At 31.5% G+C, this 13,495-nt stretch overlaps 3 protein-coding genes across 3 annotated transcripts; 2 read left to right on the plus strand and 1 right to left on the minus strand.

Annotated features, from left to right (window-relative positions):
• Positions 1 to 5,929: 5,929 nt before the first annotated feature.
• Positions 5,930 to 7,017, plus strand: Galla-2 (MIP18 family protein galla-2). Its single transcript, XM_072907705.1, has 3 exons — positions 5,930 to 6,196; positions 6,486 to 6,565; positions 6,650 to 7,017. The coding sequence occupies exons 1-3, from the start codon at positions 6,076 to 6,078 to the stop codon at positions 6,917 to 6,919; spliced, it is 471 nt and encodes a 156-aa protein (XP_072763806.1). The 5' UTR covers positions 5,930 to 6,075; the 3' UTR covers positions 6,920 to 7,017.
• A 664-nt stretch (positions 7,018 to 7,681) lies between these two features.
• Calypso (ubiquitin carboxyl-terminal hydrolase calypso) lies at positions 7,682 to 13,391 on the plus strand. Its single transcript, XM_072907701.1, has 8 exons — positions 7,682 to 7,929; positions 8,048 to 8,262; positions 8,412 to 9,175; positions 9,987 to 10,120; positions 11,982 to 12,086; positions 12,168 to 12,484; positions 12,621 to 12,769; positions 12,908 to 13,391. The coding sequence occupies exons 1-8, from the start codon at positions 7,872 to 7,874 to the stop codon at positions 12,984 to 12,986; spliced, it is 1,821 nt and encodes a 606-aa protein (XP_072763802.1). The 5' UTR covers positions 7,682 to 7,871; the 3' UTR covers positions 12,987 to 13,391.
• Positions 10,114 to 11,994, minus strand: LOC140674281 (uncharacterized). The gene is made up of 2 exons (XM_072907706.1): positions 11,521 to 11,994; positions 10,114 to 11,423 (listed from the first exon to the last, which is right to left on the minus strand). The coding sequence occupies exons 1-2, from the start codon at positions 11,761 to 11,763 to the stop codon at positions 10,173 to 10,175; spliced, it is 1,494 nt and encodes a 497-aa protein (XP_072763807.1). The 5' UTR covers positions 11,764 to 11,994; the 3' UTR covers positions 10,114 to 10,172.
• Positions 13,392 to 13,495: the final 104 nt, after the last annotated feature.

Raw genomic sequence — 13,495 nt, forward strand, 5'->3', positions numbered from 1 at the left:
AAAGCGTACTGAGCAGTAAACACGGAAGCATTTTCAATAAATTTAAATTCACTTCTTAACACTCTTACACACTTTTTTACTTTGCATTCCCTTTCTTTTATTTGAATAAGATCATTGTAAACTTCCATTCAGAATTTAAATTTAATAGTAAAGTCTCTCCCCCTTTTCTATTCTGATTGACGTCCGCACTAATGTAATACCCGTGATTAAAACACACAAACATACTAATTAACAAATATAATTATAATTAAATTCATCCATATATATATATATATATATATATATATATATATATATATATATATATATATTTGTAACCAAACTTAGCGATAATCAGATGTAAACCATTTTCAAAAACTATGAATAAATTTATGTAATATTTAAAAAAATGTATCAATTTCTCCATTATTTCTAATCCTTCTATCGGTTGAAAGATCATCAGGTCCTATCCCGTGTAATAAGAATTAATTTCCATTACCAACAAAAACCGTTCGAACGAATGTCCGAAATAACAAGTAATAGCGATATTCATTATCGTTGACTTGTTTTTGAACCTGATAATTCGTTCGACTTGAGACCTACATTCTGATTCACACGGTTTCGAGAGCTGGCTGTTACTGCGCTCTTTTTTTTAACTCACCCTTTTTCGAGTCTGGACGTAACATAAGAATAATTTTTAACATCTTAATATATTATAAGCTACTCAAGAGATGAACTCTATATCAAGAAATAAAAACAGAAGAAAAATCGAAAAAAATTAGAAAAATTTATACATCACGTCCAAGTTTTTCAATTATGTTTTGAAATTAAAAGTAGACGATTGTACTAAAAATAGAATTCTGTAAAACTTTCTACGACTTGTACTAGATAGAAGAATATTCTTTTCTATATTGCCTAATAAGATAGGAATTATGTGATAATATCAATCAATACTTATTAGAATCTCATAATAGTGAGAGAAATCATTGACATAAAGAAAACAGATGTTTTTAAGAAAGAAATATAAATTTGTAATAAGCAGTTATATACAATGCAGAGTGGTTTACTTAAATCGTTTATTTTAACTATCTCGTTTGTTTTAGATAATCAAAAAAAGTTTCAAGTAGAAAATCAGTTTAAGACAAAAATGAAAAAAATTAAAGTGTTTGAAAGTGCAGTGATGGTTTAGATACTACATATAAAAATATAAATATAAAAATAGAATTTTTCATAATAATTTAGTACAAAATTGAACCATTTTTTGCATAATCCGATTATATACTAATTACTACTAAATAATGCGTAAACCACAAATATTGCACATATAATTCATAAAAATTATTTTTGAAATAATTTACTTAAAAAACTAAAAAGAAAAGAAAAATCCAACATAATAAAAGAAAAATTTATACTCTCCACGTCAAAGTTTAACAATTATGTTTGAAACTAAAAGCAGATAATTCTAGCAAAAATAGAATTCTATCTTTCTAAAACTGACGATACAACTGTTACGAGAGAGAAAACTATACTGTTAAAATTATCAATTACGAGGAAGTAGAATGATTAATTATGTTTATAATTATACATTCAATTGTAATCAACATATGCTACCTACTAAAGACATACCTATGATGTCAAAGTTTAATATTTTCATAGCTAAGAATACAAAAGTACATCACTAAGTTGTTTACATACATATAAATGGATAAATTAAGGAAAAATATGGAAGTGACCTCCTCTGATTTTAATATGTTTTGAATATGTTGTAATCTAGGTCAAAATAGAAGAGACACGTATTTTTTATATGTGCTCTTATGGCCGTTAAGAGGGAGAAACACTATTTTGAAAAAAATCGTTTTTTTATATTTCTGAGCAAATAAACGTCGAAACGGTAAGAGATATAAAAAAAAGTTTCCGATAAAAGTTTTATGGTTTTTAATGTGCTTTAAAACTGCATAATCAAATTTTTCGAAAATGTCATATTTTTCGAAATCCCCTCATCTCCCCCCTTCAATTTTTGAAAAATTAATTATGCAGTTTTAAAATACATTAAAAACCATAAAACTTTTACTGAAAACATTTCTTATATCTTTTACCGCTTTTTTTATGTTTTACCACTTGACTACAGCATATTCAAAGCGCATTAAAATCGGAGGAGGACACTTTCACACCTTTCTTTGTAAAGAATATATATGTAGATTAAAGCAGAGATCATAACGCGATTATGATGTTTTTATTATGTGCTGCTATTGTGTTACAAAAAATGTTAAGTTTTTTAAATTTTTATTTTAAAAAAACAAGATGAATTTTTTGTTCTACTTATAATAAAAGTACGACTAATTGTAAGATAAGTGCAGCTAAAATATCGATAGAATAAAATACATATTTCTTTTATTAAGTAATAAATAATAAAATTGTAAATAATAAAATTTACAAGAGTGAAATGGGTTTTTTCAAAATTCAGTGACCAAAACGATTTCATTGCGGTAATTGTTAAACCATTCATTATATCAATTAGAACCTTAAACCACAAACTTAAAGAACAAGTAACGCATATTACTTGTAAAAACTGGAAAAAATAACTTGATTATATTTTTCGGTAATGAGTAATGAATTTAACAATTAAAAAGTCAGATATTAAGACATAAATTTTTATCGTTACTTTTTCGAACATCTCCATTAAATACTCCATTAATTTTCAAAAATGCACATTCATCAAGAGTTGAGATACTTTCAATTTTTATGTAATGCCGTTGAAATTACATAAAATCTAAAATCTTTTTCTAGCCTCTTATTTCTTTCTTTGTAAGAAAAATTTGATTAAGCAAATAATTCAATTATTGATCAAAAGTCGAGATTTTGAAAAATAGTGTCATATTAGAATTATGAATTGTATAATTATGATTAAAGGTGTGAAAAAGGCAATTTTGACTATTTTTACGAATTTATTGGAAGGCAACTCTAACCATAAAACAACTTTGCCTTTTTTATTTATATTTACAGCATTCAAAAAAGTTTTTTTGCAACTTTTTTAAGTTTTCTTCAATTAAAAATTAAATTATCAAAATTATTACACATTTTGCATCAATGATACTATCGTAGCGATATCAAAATTATATATCGCTTTTGTTTATATTTTAATTTAAATTAATGTTGAAAATTTTGTAAATTTTGAACGTTTAACTTGATTAATTTTAACATTAAAAAAGTAATGAAAATTATAACAATTAATTCTTATTTGAGTAAAGAAAACAAGTTATTGAATAATGAAAATAAATAACATTTAAAAATTAATAACAAATAACAATAAGAAATTATTTTTATATAAAATAACTTTATACTTCAATTTTGCCTTAAATTAAAATACTATTGCATTTAATGTTTTTCAAGTAGTAAATTTAAATTTTTCGGAACTACTATAGTTTTCAAAATACTTAATTCTTTTTATTTTTACGACAAACTTTTATATTTTTACGATTTTACAAAAACTTTAAAATCATTAAGTGTCAAAGATAGCTATATAATGATATCGTTACAAAGTCTGAACTACTTTCGGTGGAGATTTGAAAATCTAAAACTATTTTTTCTTAAATACTACCATTACTATCTACAAAATTATATATGATTAGTGATGACTAGGAGCGAATGGCCCATAATGGACAAAATTATTTGGTTTTTTATGTTATTAAGAATAGAGTATGTTTGTATCATACTGACCCTCTAACTTTCAATTTTAATTTTTCAAATATCATCATATGCAGTACAAAATAAATTATTCATTCAGAATATGCAGTATGAAATAAAGTATTCATTCAATTTGAATTAACATATTCAAGTCGCATAAAATTATCATTTATCGGTTACATAAACACAATGTTGGTATTTTAAATATTTAAAAAAGCACAATGATAATAACATTTTAATGCTTCAACGCACTTCTCTTGCATTTCGAAAACATATTTAAATCGTGTATTTTTAATAAGAAAATGCTGGAACGGACAATTTTAATTCAAAGTGATCGAAATGTACATTAAATGATTTTTAAACATTATATGAAGATTTCTCTTTTTTGCGCTAAAATTCCTGTTCATGGCGCTCTTATTTACCTATTTAGTTTTATTAGAGATTGGAGTGTAAATTATAATTTTGCCATAACCAATACTATTTATATATAATTTGTGCATGTCATAAAGAATAATTTCATATTGTGTTCAACATGTTCAAATTAAATATACGTATTTTTACTGCTTTGTCGTCTCGTACACGCTTATCTAATTTTAAGTGTATGTAAAATTAAACATAAATATGTTTCTGCCTTTACCTACAGTTTGAAAATGACAATACTGTTTTGAACACAATTTCACAATATTGCTAATATAGCTGTACATACATGTATACAGGGTATTCGGCAACAGGTGGAACAAAATTTAAGAAATAATTCTACACGATAAGATAAGACAAAAATCAAGAATAACAAAATTGCTTCATTTTTTAGTTATAAATATTTAAAAGTTTGTGTAAAACGTATCTAAAGCTCGGCAATTCGCTGCATATTTTTGCGTCACAGATTATTTTGAGAGCGATTCAGTCGATGTAGTCTCGCACGCCAAAAATTTTGCGATTTACCATGCTTCGGGCACCTTTCACGCAAATTTTCAAATATTTATAACTAAAAGACGAAGCCTCTATCGCAATTTTGTTAATCTTGATTTTTGTCTTATTTTATCATGTAGAATCACTCCTTAAATTTTGTTCCACCTGTTGCCCCTGTATAATACCCTGTATAATATGTACTATAATATATAATATAATTTTAGAAATCAATCTTTTATTATAGATTCATTACCTAAGATTTAAGTGTTTTATTCTATGCTAATAACTCAATTGTTCTTACTATTGTGTCAAACGTCTTCCGGCCTTACCTACATGTATGTATTACAAAAGCACAACAATTCTTGCAATTCATTTTGTAAACAATATTAGTTTAAAAAAATCTAGGACGCTTTCTGTGCTTTAATATAAATTTTTAATTTATTTAATTTAAAATTTAAACTAGTTTAATATTAAAATCTTTAATAACATTTTTGAACTGCTGCGATAATGAAGGAAGATACGATATGATAAAGTAAGGACTGATTTTCTCTGTATTAGTTCTGTCAGTGTTTACGTTATTATTATTATTAAAAAAGTTAAATAGAGTTTTCAAGTTTGTGTTAACGATTTAAAAGATTAAATTCAGTGGATACGAATTATCAAATAAAATTAAATCCTGCTGATTGAAGTTCAGAGCTCTGATGAATAAAAAGTGAGTTTCCATCGGTTCGAACCTAAGAATAAAAAAAATGTACATGTCCTATAAGCATGTATACCTCTCTCAATACTTTGGATTTTAAATATATATACTTTTAAAATTAATACAATAATATGCAAGAAAAGCGACGCTAATAAAAAGTTTACACTATTATAAATACATAAAATTTTATCCTCTTATTGTTATTAAAATCGCCTTTCATCATTGTACGTAACTTTTATTTGCTAACCATTTAATTTTAATAATTTTCAAAATGATTTTTAAAATTATTTTTGCGATAAAATTTTTAAATTTTTGCAAAGACCCTAAAAAACGTTAAACGTTAAAAATAGTACATAATTTAAAAAAACAATGATGTTTAATAGTTCATATATGATCTTCGTTGTATTTTTTTTCGGAATTTTTTAATACAAATACAGCGAGAAAATAAATATTAAAATATTGCATAATTTGAAAAAGTGTCGAATAATTATCAAATCATAATTTTCAAATTCCCTATTGTAGATCTAGCACGGATCAGAACCAACCGGTCGTTTTACCATGATACCGAAAAGAAGATCCGCGATTGTAGTTTCTAAAATGGATCTAGTTAGCGCCACTATACTGCAGAGAAAAAGAGGCATCTTTCAGGTTTTTCTCTGTTCTTAGTCCTTAGACTTCTTTCTGATATGATGCGTACGATACATGTGCTGTTTCAAAATCCTTAGGTCTCTACAATAAAAGCCATAAGAAATTAATCAAGTGCAATATCGAATCTGCTGAACTGTGAAGAACGTTGAGTCGCGATGAACGAGAATTTAGAAAACGTTAATCCAAAGCTCTACAAAAGATTGAATGACAGAGAAATCACAGCCGACGAGCAAGACGAAGATGTTGCAGATGGGTTTGACGCGAGAGAAATTTTTGGTATATATAACTTCAACGTGTTATTAATAATCGACTCTCATTTATTTAGTTATATCTGCAGTAATTCATATATATGCATTTGACATATGCTGTTGACATTTGACATTTGACATTGCGAATAAGGAATAATAATTGTCTTTACCAGTATACATATTACTTAACAATACTTATATATTTGATACAGTATCACTATAAAATTATATGTAACATTACATATATGTATATATGCATATATATTCTCTAAATTCTGTAAATAGAATAAAATTTAATATGAATTAATAATTTGTAGATATAATCAGAAACATTAATGATCCAGAACATCCTTTAACTCTGGAAGAATTAAATGTTGTGGAACAGGGTCTCATTGAGGTAACATATATTTTTCTAAACACTAAACAACTACGCAATACTATCTTATTGCAATTTAGAGTTACCAAAGATTCAACTTTATAGGTAGACGATAAAGGGAACAAAGTGGACGTAAAGTTCACGCCCACAATACCTCATTGCAGCATGGCCACTTTAATTGGATTGTCCATTCGTGTACAATTGCTGCGTGCTCTACCTGCTAGGTTCAAGGTCAATGTGAAAATTTTCCCTGGTACTCATATTTCGGAGGAAGCAGTGAACAAACAGCTCGCCGATAAGGAAAGAGTGGCTGCGGCTTTAGAAAATTCCAAGTTACTTGATGTGATCAATCAGTGCTTAGCTCCAAAAAATTAATACATAAATATTCAAAATTTTTTATTGCTGTAACAATGAGTATAATTTTGTTTTACACACACACACACACATATATATATATACAAAAGTCTATAACATTATTTGCATTTGAATTTATTTAATGTTACACAATTTAAATGTATAAGTGAGCTATAAATAATATGCAGCTTTTATAATAATCTAGAAATTAACCAAAAAGTAAATAGCTTGAAAAACTTATTAAAGGTTTATGTATATATAGAAAAATTAAGTCCTAGAAATGTTCAAAGAGTCATATGTATGTTTGTGTATACATGACATGTATGTAGTTAGGTATTATAAGAGAATGAAAGAGAATATTAAAATAAAGTTTTAACATAAAATTAATATAATTAATTTTAATATATTAAAATAAGAGAAGAATGAAATGAAAGGAGAGCGAACTCTTACAGAGAAAACACCTGTATACCATAAGCGTTAAATTAGCCTAAGTTATATTTATACATTTTGAATTTATTATATTTTTATTTATCTTTTTTATTGAAAAAGTTTGACGTAGTTATAATTCATATTTTGCACGCATAATGCGTTTGTTAAATACAAATAAATCAAAGATTTCAGTCTCTTGATTGGTCAGTCACTTTCATTAAAGTTTGTCCGCCGTTTAGAAACGCGGCCTTCTCGACGCTCTACCACGAGTACCACGTGACTTATGTCATGTGACTACAGTGCCACCAGAAACTGTTCTTGGTAGCGTGCGGTAGCATATGATAGTATGTGGCACGAGATATAGGAGTCATTTCCTCCACGTGCTACCGGGGTCAACTATCAAATTCTAGCATCACTGATGTGACATGTGTTTTGGTGCAATTTACTGTAACATGGCGATTCTCTCTGTCAAAGTTCGATGAGTCTACGTTATCTGGAGAAGTATTCCTTCCGTGTCTCGTGTCTGATGAATTAACGTTAAAAGATGCCCGTTGACATTAATCGATTAACGGAGGGTTGGCTAGAACTGGAAAGTGATCCAGGTACGTTGATGAAAACTGATCAACTCGATGTATCTGACATTTTTGACACTAGTTTTTAAGAAGTAATTCGTAAATTTGCAAACACTTGAAAAATTTTTACGCACATGGCGTGTTCAAGGTTTGTTCACGTTACTCTTGGAAGATTTTGGGGTTAAGGGCGTTCAAGTGGAAGAGATCTACGATCTGCAGAAATCTCTCGAAGGTCCAGTCTACGGTTTCATCTTTCTATTCCGTTGGATCGAAGAACGTCGATCAAGACGGAAGGTCGTGGAGCAGGACGAGAGTTTTGTCAAGGATGAAGAGATTGTCAATAATATCTTTTTCGCACAACAGGTCTAGTATACAGTAACATTTCTTATATGTCAAATCTATACTTTTATTATTTGTATAATTTTTATATATATATATATATATATATTTATTTATTTATATATATATTTTTAATTTATATATATATTTTTTATGATTATTATAAAATACAGGTTGTTCCCAACAGCTGTGCGACTCACGCACTGCTTTCGGTTCTGCTGAATTGTCCAAATATTCACCTAGGTACGACCCTATCTCGATTGAAGATGCATACCTCTGGTATGTGTCCGGAAAACAAGGGCTGGGCAATCGGTAATACACCGGAGCTAGCCTGTGCACACAATTCGCACGCTATGCCCCAAGCCAAGAGACGGCAAGACAAGAACACTGGTGTCTCTACAGGTCGCTTCACCGGTGAGGCTTTTCACTTTGTAAGTTACGTACCTATAAATGGCAGACTCTTCGAGCTGGATGGTTTGAAACCTTATCCGATGGATCATGGACCGTGGAAGGAACACGAGGAATGGACAGAACAATTTAGACGCGTCATAACCGATCGTTTAGGTATGGCCACGGGTGAACAGTTGCAAGACATCAGATTCAATCTCATGGCTGTCGTGCCTGACAGACGTCTCGCTATCTCGCATAAATTAACAATGCTGAAAACCAATCGACAAATAGTCCTCGAAGCTTTGCAACAGTTGGTTAAGTTGAGTCATCAAGACAGCAGTAATACAGAAAAAAGCTCGCACGATTCCGACAAAGAGAAGCAATGTGAGAAAAGGCACAAGACTGAGGATGAAAATGGATTGCCTGCCAAAACCGAGATTGAAGAATCATCTTCGATTCCTACTATCAACGTTGAAAGAAATAATGATTCTACGGTAGTTATGGATGAATCAATTTCCGGCATTGCATCTGGAAAAACTGAATCTAGGTAAATCAAATCCTTTTTCTCTTTATTATAATAAAGAGCATAGTTTGTTAACTCTAGTTTTATTTTAATATTTTAGTTTATATTTTAATATATTTTAATTTAATATTTTATTATAGTTAGTTAACTTGGTTAACTGGTTAAATTTTGCAGATTACATACGTATAATAGTAGAAAGAGAAAGAGAGTAAAATATTTTAATAAAGTCTTGTCAATTATCTTAATTAAAAAGAATTGCAATTGTATTCATTTATTTCTTTATAATCATGACTAATTTTTTTCTCGATGCTACAAAAATGGTTTTGAAATTGAAATATATTATACTAACGTGACCAGATGTTTAATGCCTCGATGCGGGATGTCCAAGAAAGTAAAAAAAAACTTTAATAAAACGCATGTTTATATTTTTATACATTTATTAATATATTTAAACTGCAGAGGAGAGAGAGAGAGAGAGAGAGAGAGAGAGAAAACATATTTCTTAATTTTTTACAAATTAATATCACAAAATGAAATACTTTTCTCCCATAAAATAAACATCAAACTTAAAATCAAAATTAAAATTAAACGTAATAACATTAGTCTTAACTATCAACGCTAAAGAACTAGCGCTGTCTATGAAACAACAATAGTAAAAATGTGTTAAAAAGTTGGAAAGATTAAACCTCTCTCTCTCCAATTTGGTCCAATCCGGGGCATTTTCTGGGACAATTTTAATGCGGGACAAAGAACTCAAATCCGGGACGTCCGGTCACGTTATATTACATATATGCTTGTATATGTAGCGGCAATTTACATCCAAATTTAATTTCAGCGGAATGGAGAAAGTAGTGATGTGCGCTCTGGATTATGCCACGCCGTTGCGAATTCAAACCTCACCGGCCCACAGTTCGTCGAGCACGGACACGTCATCTGAAATAGGATCAGCCTTCAATTCGCCTACTCAAGGTACAGAAAGGAAAAGAAATGTGCACGCTTTACCTACAATTCATCATCACCATCATGACACATCGCACAATCGTCTAGTGGTGCACACTCTCTTGCTTTGACAAAATATCAAAGCATTCGGACAACTCATACGAATCGATTTGATGTCTTCAGATCCTGGCATACTGTAACAGATGTAATAATGAGAATCAGAAGTGGGATCCTTTGTTTTACCGACCTCGTGGCACAATCGCTCTTCCTCTGTCAATTTTTCGGCAGAATCCGTCGTCGTGTTTTCATGACGCTCGATGAATATCTCATTTACCGGAAGTTTGTTCCCGCACGTTTTCACGCTCTCGATGTCGCAGATTCGCGAATTCACGTTAAAAGCTGTGTGCAATGGACAAGAGAACTCCACTACGGATGCCGATTTCGGATCGCACGTGTAATATCTGTTACAATCGGTCCTGTTTGATAGACGAATGTTTTTTGTACAGGCTATGACGGTAACGAATCGCGATGTTAATCGAGAAGCTATGGCCTTGTATCCATCGATCGTCAGGTACTGTTTGTTCCCGAGATTATCACTAATCCTTATTATATTGTTGTCAGAATCCAGGCTATCAATTAGCAACTGCAAAGTACTGTCTGTTGAAACCGTACTACTCGTAGTTGACGCGCCATCATTTATCTGAGATCCGTCGTCCTTCATTTCGGTTGGTTTATCTCCATCATGTAACTCTACGTTTCCTTCGGTATAACTTTGCACGAGATAACTTAGCGTTATGTTATGTTCCTGATTGTGAGACGCAAATATGGCGATGGTCTTATTCGGCTTTATTGCCGTAATATCTTTAATGGGTATCGACAGAGAACTCGATACCGTAAGCAGTTTCTTGTAATTGTGCAACCGATTAATCAATTCGTTTAGACATTTGTAATGACTGTCTATAATATTTTTATACTCTTCCGTTAGAGATGAGGACGGTGCTTGCTTATTCGTATAATACTCGTACGAATAATTCTCTTCTTTATGATACGACACATTTTTCACATTCTTATCGGTCACGTTCGATTCTTCAAACTCGATCAAAGGATACGCGGTTACAGCTTCGGTTGAATCAGAGAAATTATCAATCACATAGGACGAGTCAATCACATTGGAGAAAGGATCTTGCGTGTATCCCAACGAGCTTGTATCCGTTGGATATCCGACAAGTTCGGCAGGTGTCTCGTATTCGTTCGTCACGAGAGTATGCTCGGTCGAATCGCACGTCCAGACATCACCAGGAACCACGCACATCCGTAAATATGGTTGGAATACCTATAATTATATTTTAGATATTAGCGTTAGCGCTATTACAGTTCCTCGAGTGTCGAGAGGTCTCTAACGTTTGTTTGTTCGCTCGTTAACGTCTTACCAAGCCTTCGGTACATTTCGAGGGTACCCACACGTAACCGCCGCCAGGTAAATTCACACAGTTGTAGAAAATCGTGCAACTCGTGAGATGCGGCTTCTTGGATTCTGGGCATCGCGACGAACTTGCCAAAATGATGAGACTGCACGCGAGGAAGAGCGATACGAGCCGCATTTCGCTGTCTGCTGCAAACTGCATTTCATGTGTCTGCTTCATAGACATTATGTACTTTTCACACGCACACATAATACGTCCCGGAAGACACTTTGTTTCACACCTTTTATGTACAGTTACTTGACCCGTCTGTAAATATACTGCTCGTTTCTAATTTCTGAGTGCTCGTACAAAATTTTGGAAATGCTTTACATGCACGATAGATCAAGTATATTGAGATTGCTTGCACAATATCTCTTCAGAAACTTTGAGCCATCAAAAGGAGAATTTTAAATATCTTGATCTTTCAGCTTGGGGCTGGAATTCCGGTCAAAGCAGTCCTACGTCGACGAAGGACTTCAAAAAGTTTGTAGTGATCAGAGTTGCCGGTGACGAGAAGAATGAAGCAGGTCTGAGTAAGTATAGGATTTATCGCGCATGGTTTAATAAAATTTATCAATTTTATTTAACGTTAAAATTTACACATTTATACACAGGTCGTTCTCTGGGGAACATCAATATAAACGGGAAAAGATTGGTCTCCGACAGCGGTCACCTGCACAAGAAGGTCTGCCTATCGGGGGAAGTCAGAATACCTCATGCGAGAGTGAAAACTAGTAACGGCGACACGGTCACGGAGGAGAAGAAGGTCGAGAAGATCGATCCCAAGTTGTGCTCCAAGTATCCGGAATTGTTTGAGCCGCATACATTCGCGCCCAAGGACCTTTTGGCGTTGTTAAAAAATTTGGAGCACGAGATCAGCGTGTGTGAAACTAGTTTGAAGGACGAGAATGATAAAAGGAACAAATACAAGGTACACGTATTACGAAACATGTGCATTTTTCATGATAGATTATTAATTCGATATTGTAATTTACGATTGTAATTGTAGTAAATCACTAGGATAACAACGAATCTCGACGAATATAAAGATTATGCGAATCTTTCAGATCGACGATTGTCGGAGGACGCATAATTACGACGAATTCATTTGCACGTTTCTCTCGATGCTCGCTCAGCAGGGAAAGCTGGCAGAATTGGTCCAGCAGCATTTGACATTGAAGAAGCATACTTCCGTTTCGGTCAGCAGGGTTCACAGGTATGACTTATCTATTAATTATTTAATCGCGCCGAGTTTTCACAAAGTTAATGCGTAAAATATAACTTTTTCAAGTTAACTCATTAAATTAATTTGTCAAGTTGAACGTTTCTGAAATTTTGACGCATTTATTTTCAGGTCATCGAAAAAGTCCGACACTCGTCAGAATTCTTCGCGCAGACGCCGTGGCAGAACAAAATGTAAGAAACGAAAGTAATCTCTTTCCAATTTTCAAATTTAGGGCAGCATTATTCCGTTTGTACAAAACTACTTGAATTGTTTATAACGGATAAACAATCCTATGTAGAAATTATCATTTGGTAGTTTTATAAAGATCATGATCGCTCCTGTGAAGAGACCATATATAATTTTCAATCATAGAATTGCGTCGATTTCTCTTCGAATCATTGACTTTTCAACTTTTAGCTTTTTAACGTAATACAGATACGAGTAGAAATTACTTTTTACAAATAAATTCAAAGTGCAAGTTTATACACACATGACGTATTTTCTGTTCTTTATATCGTGCGTAATATTATTCAGATTGTTAATATTATATATAATATTTTCGACATTTTTCACTTACTTTTGGCGAGTACTTTTTTTTCTAAATTATGAACATGATTCAAATATATGTTAATTACATTGTTAAGAGCGCAAAAAGTATTTGAATTTCTTTCTTCCTATATTGTATTCCTTTTTCTCGAATTGTTAGAGAAAAAAAGA

The sequence above is a fragment of the Anoplolepis gracilipes genome, chromosome 15 (genome assembly GCF_047496725.1).
Source record: "Anoplolepis gracilipes chromosome 15, ASM4749672v1, whole genome shotgun sequence".
NCBI lineage: Eukaryota > Metazoa > Arthropoda > Insecta > Hymenoptera > Formicidae > Anoplolepis > Anoplolepis gracilipes.

Coding starts and splice junctions, on each gene's coding strand:
- Galla-2 (XM_072907705.1), top strand. CDS start 6,076: ATGAACGAGAATTTAGAAAACGTTAATCCAAAGCTCTACAAAAGATTG. Junction 6,197..6,485: donor TGACGCGAGAGAAATTTTTG/GTATATATAACT, acceptor AATAATTTGTAG/ATATAATCAGAAACATTAAT. Junction 6,566..6,649: donor TGGAACAGGGTCTCATTGAG/GTAACATATATT, acceptor TCAACTTTATAG/GTAGACGATAAAGGGAACAA.
- Calypso (XM_072907701.1), top strand. CDS start 7,872: ATGCCCGTTGACATTAATCGATTAACGGAGGGTTGGCTAGAACTGGAA. Junction 12,087..12,167: donor GAAGAATGAAGCAGGTCTGA/GTAAGTATAGGA, acceptor ATTTATACACAG/GTCGTTCTCTGGGGAACATC. Junction 12,485..12,620: donor ATAAAAGGAACAAATACAAG/GTACACGTATTA, acceptor CGAATCTTTCAG/ATCGACGATTGTCGGAGGAC.
- LOC140674281 (XM_072907706.1), bottom strand. CDS start 11,763: ATGTGTGCGTGTGAAAAGTACATAATGTCTATGAAGCAGACACATGAA. Junction 11,424..11,520: donor CGAAATGTACCGAAGGCTTG/GTAAGACGTTAA, acceptor ATATAATTATAG/GTATTCCAACCATATTTACG.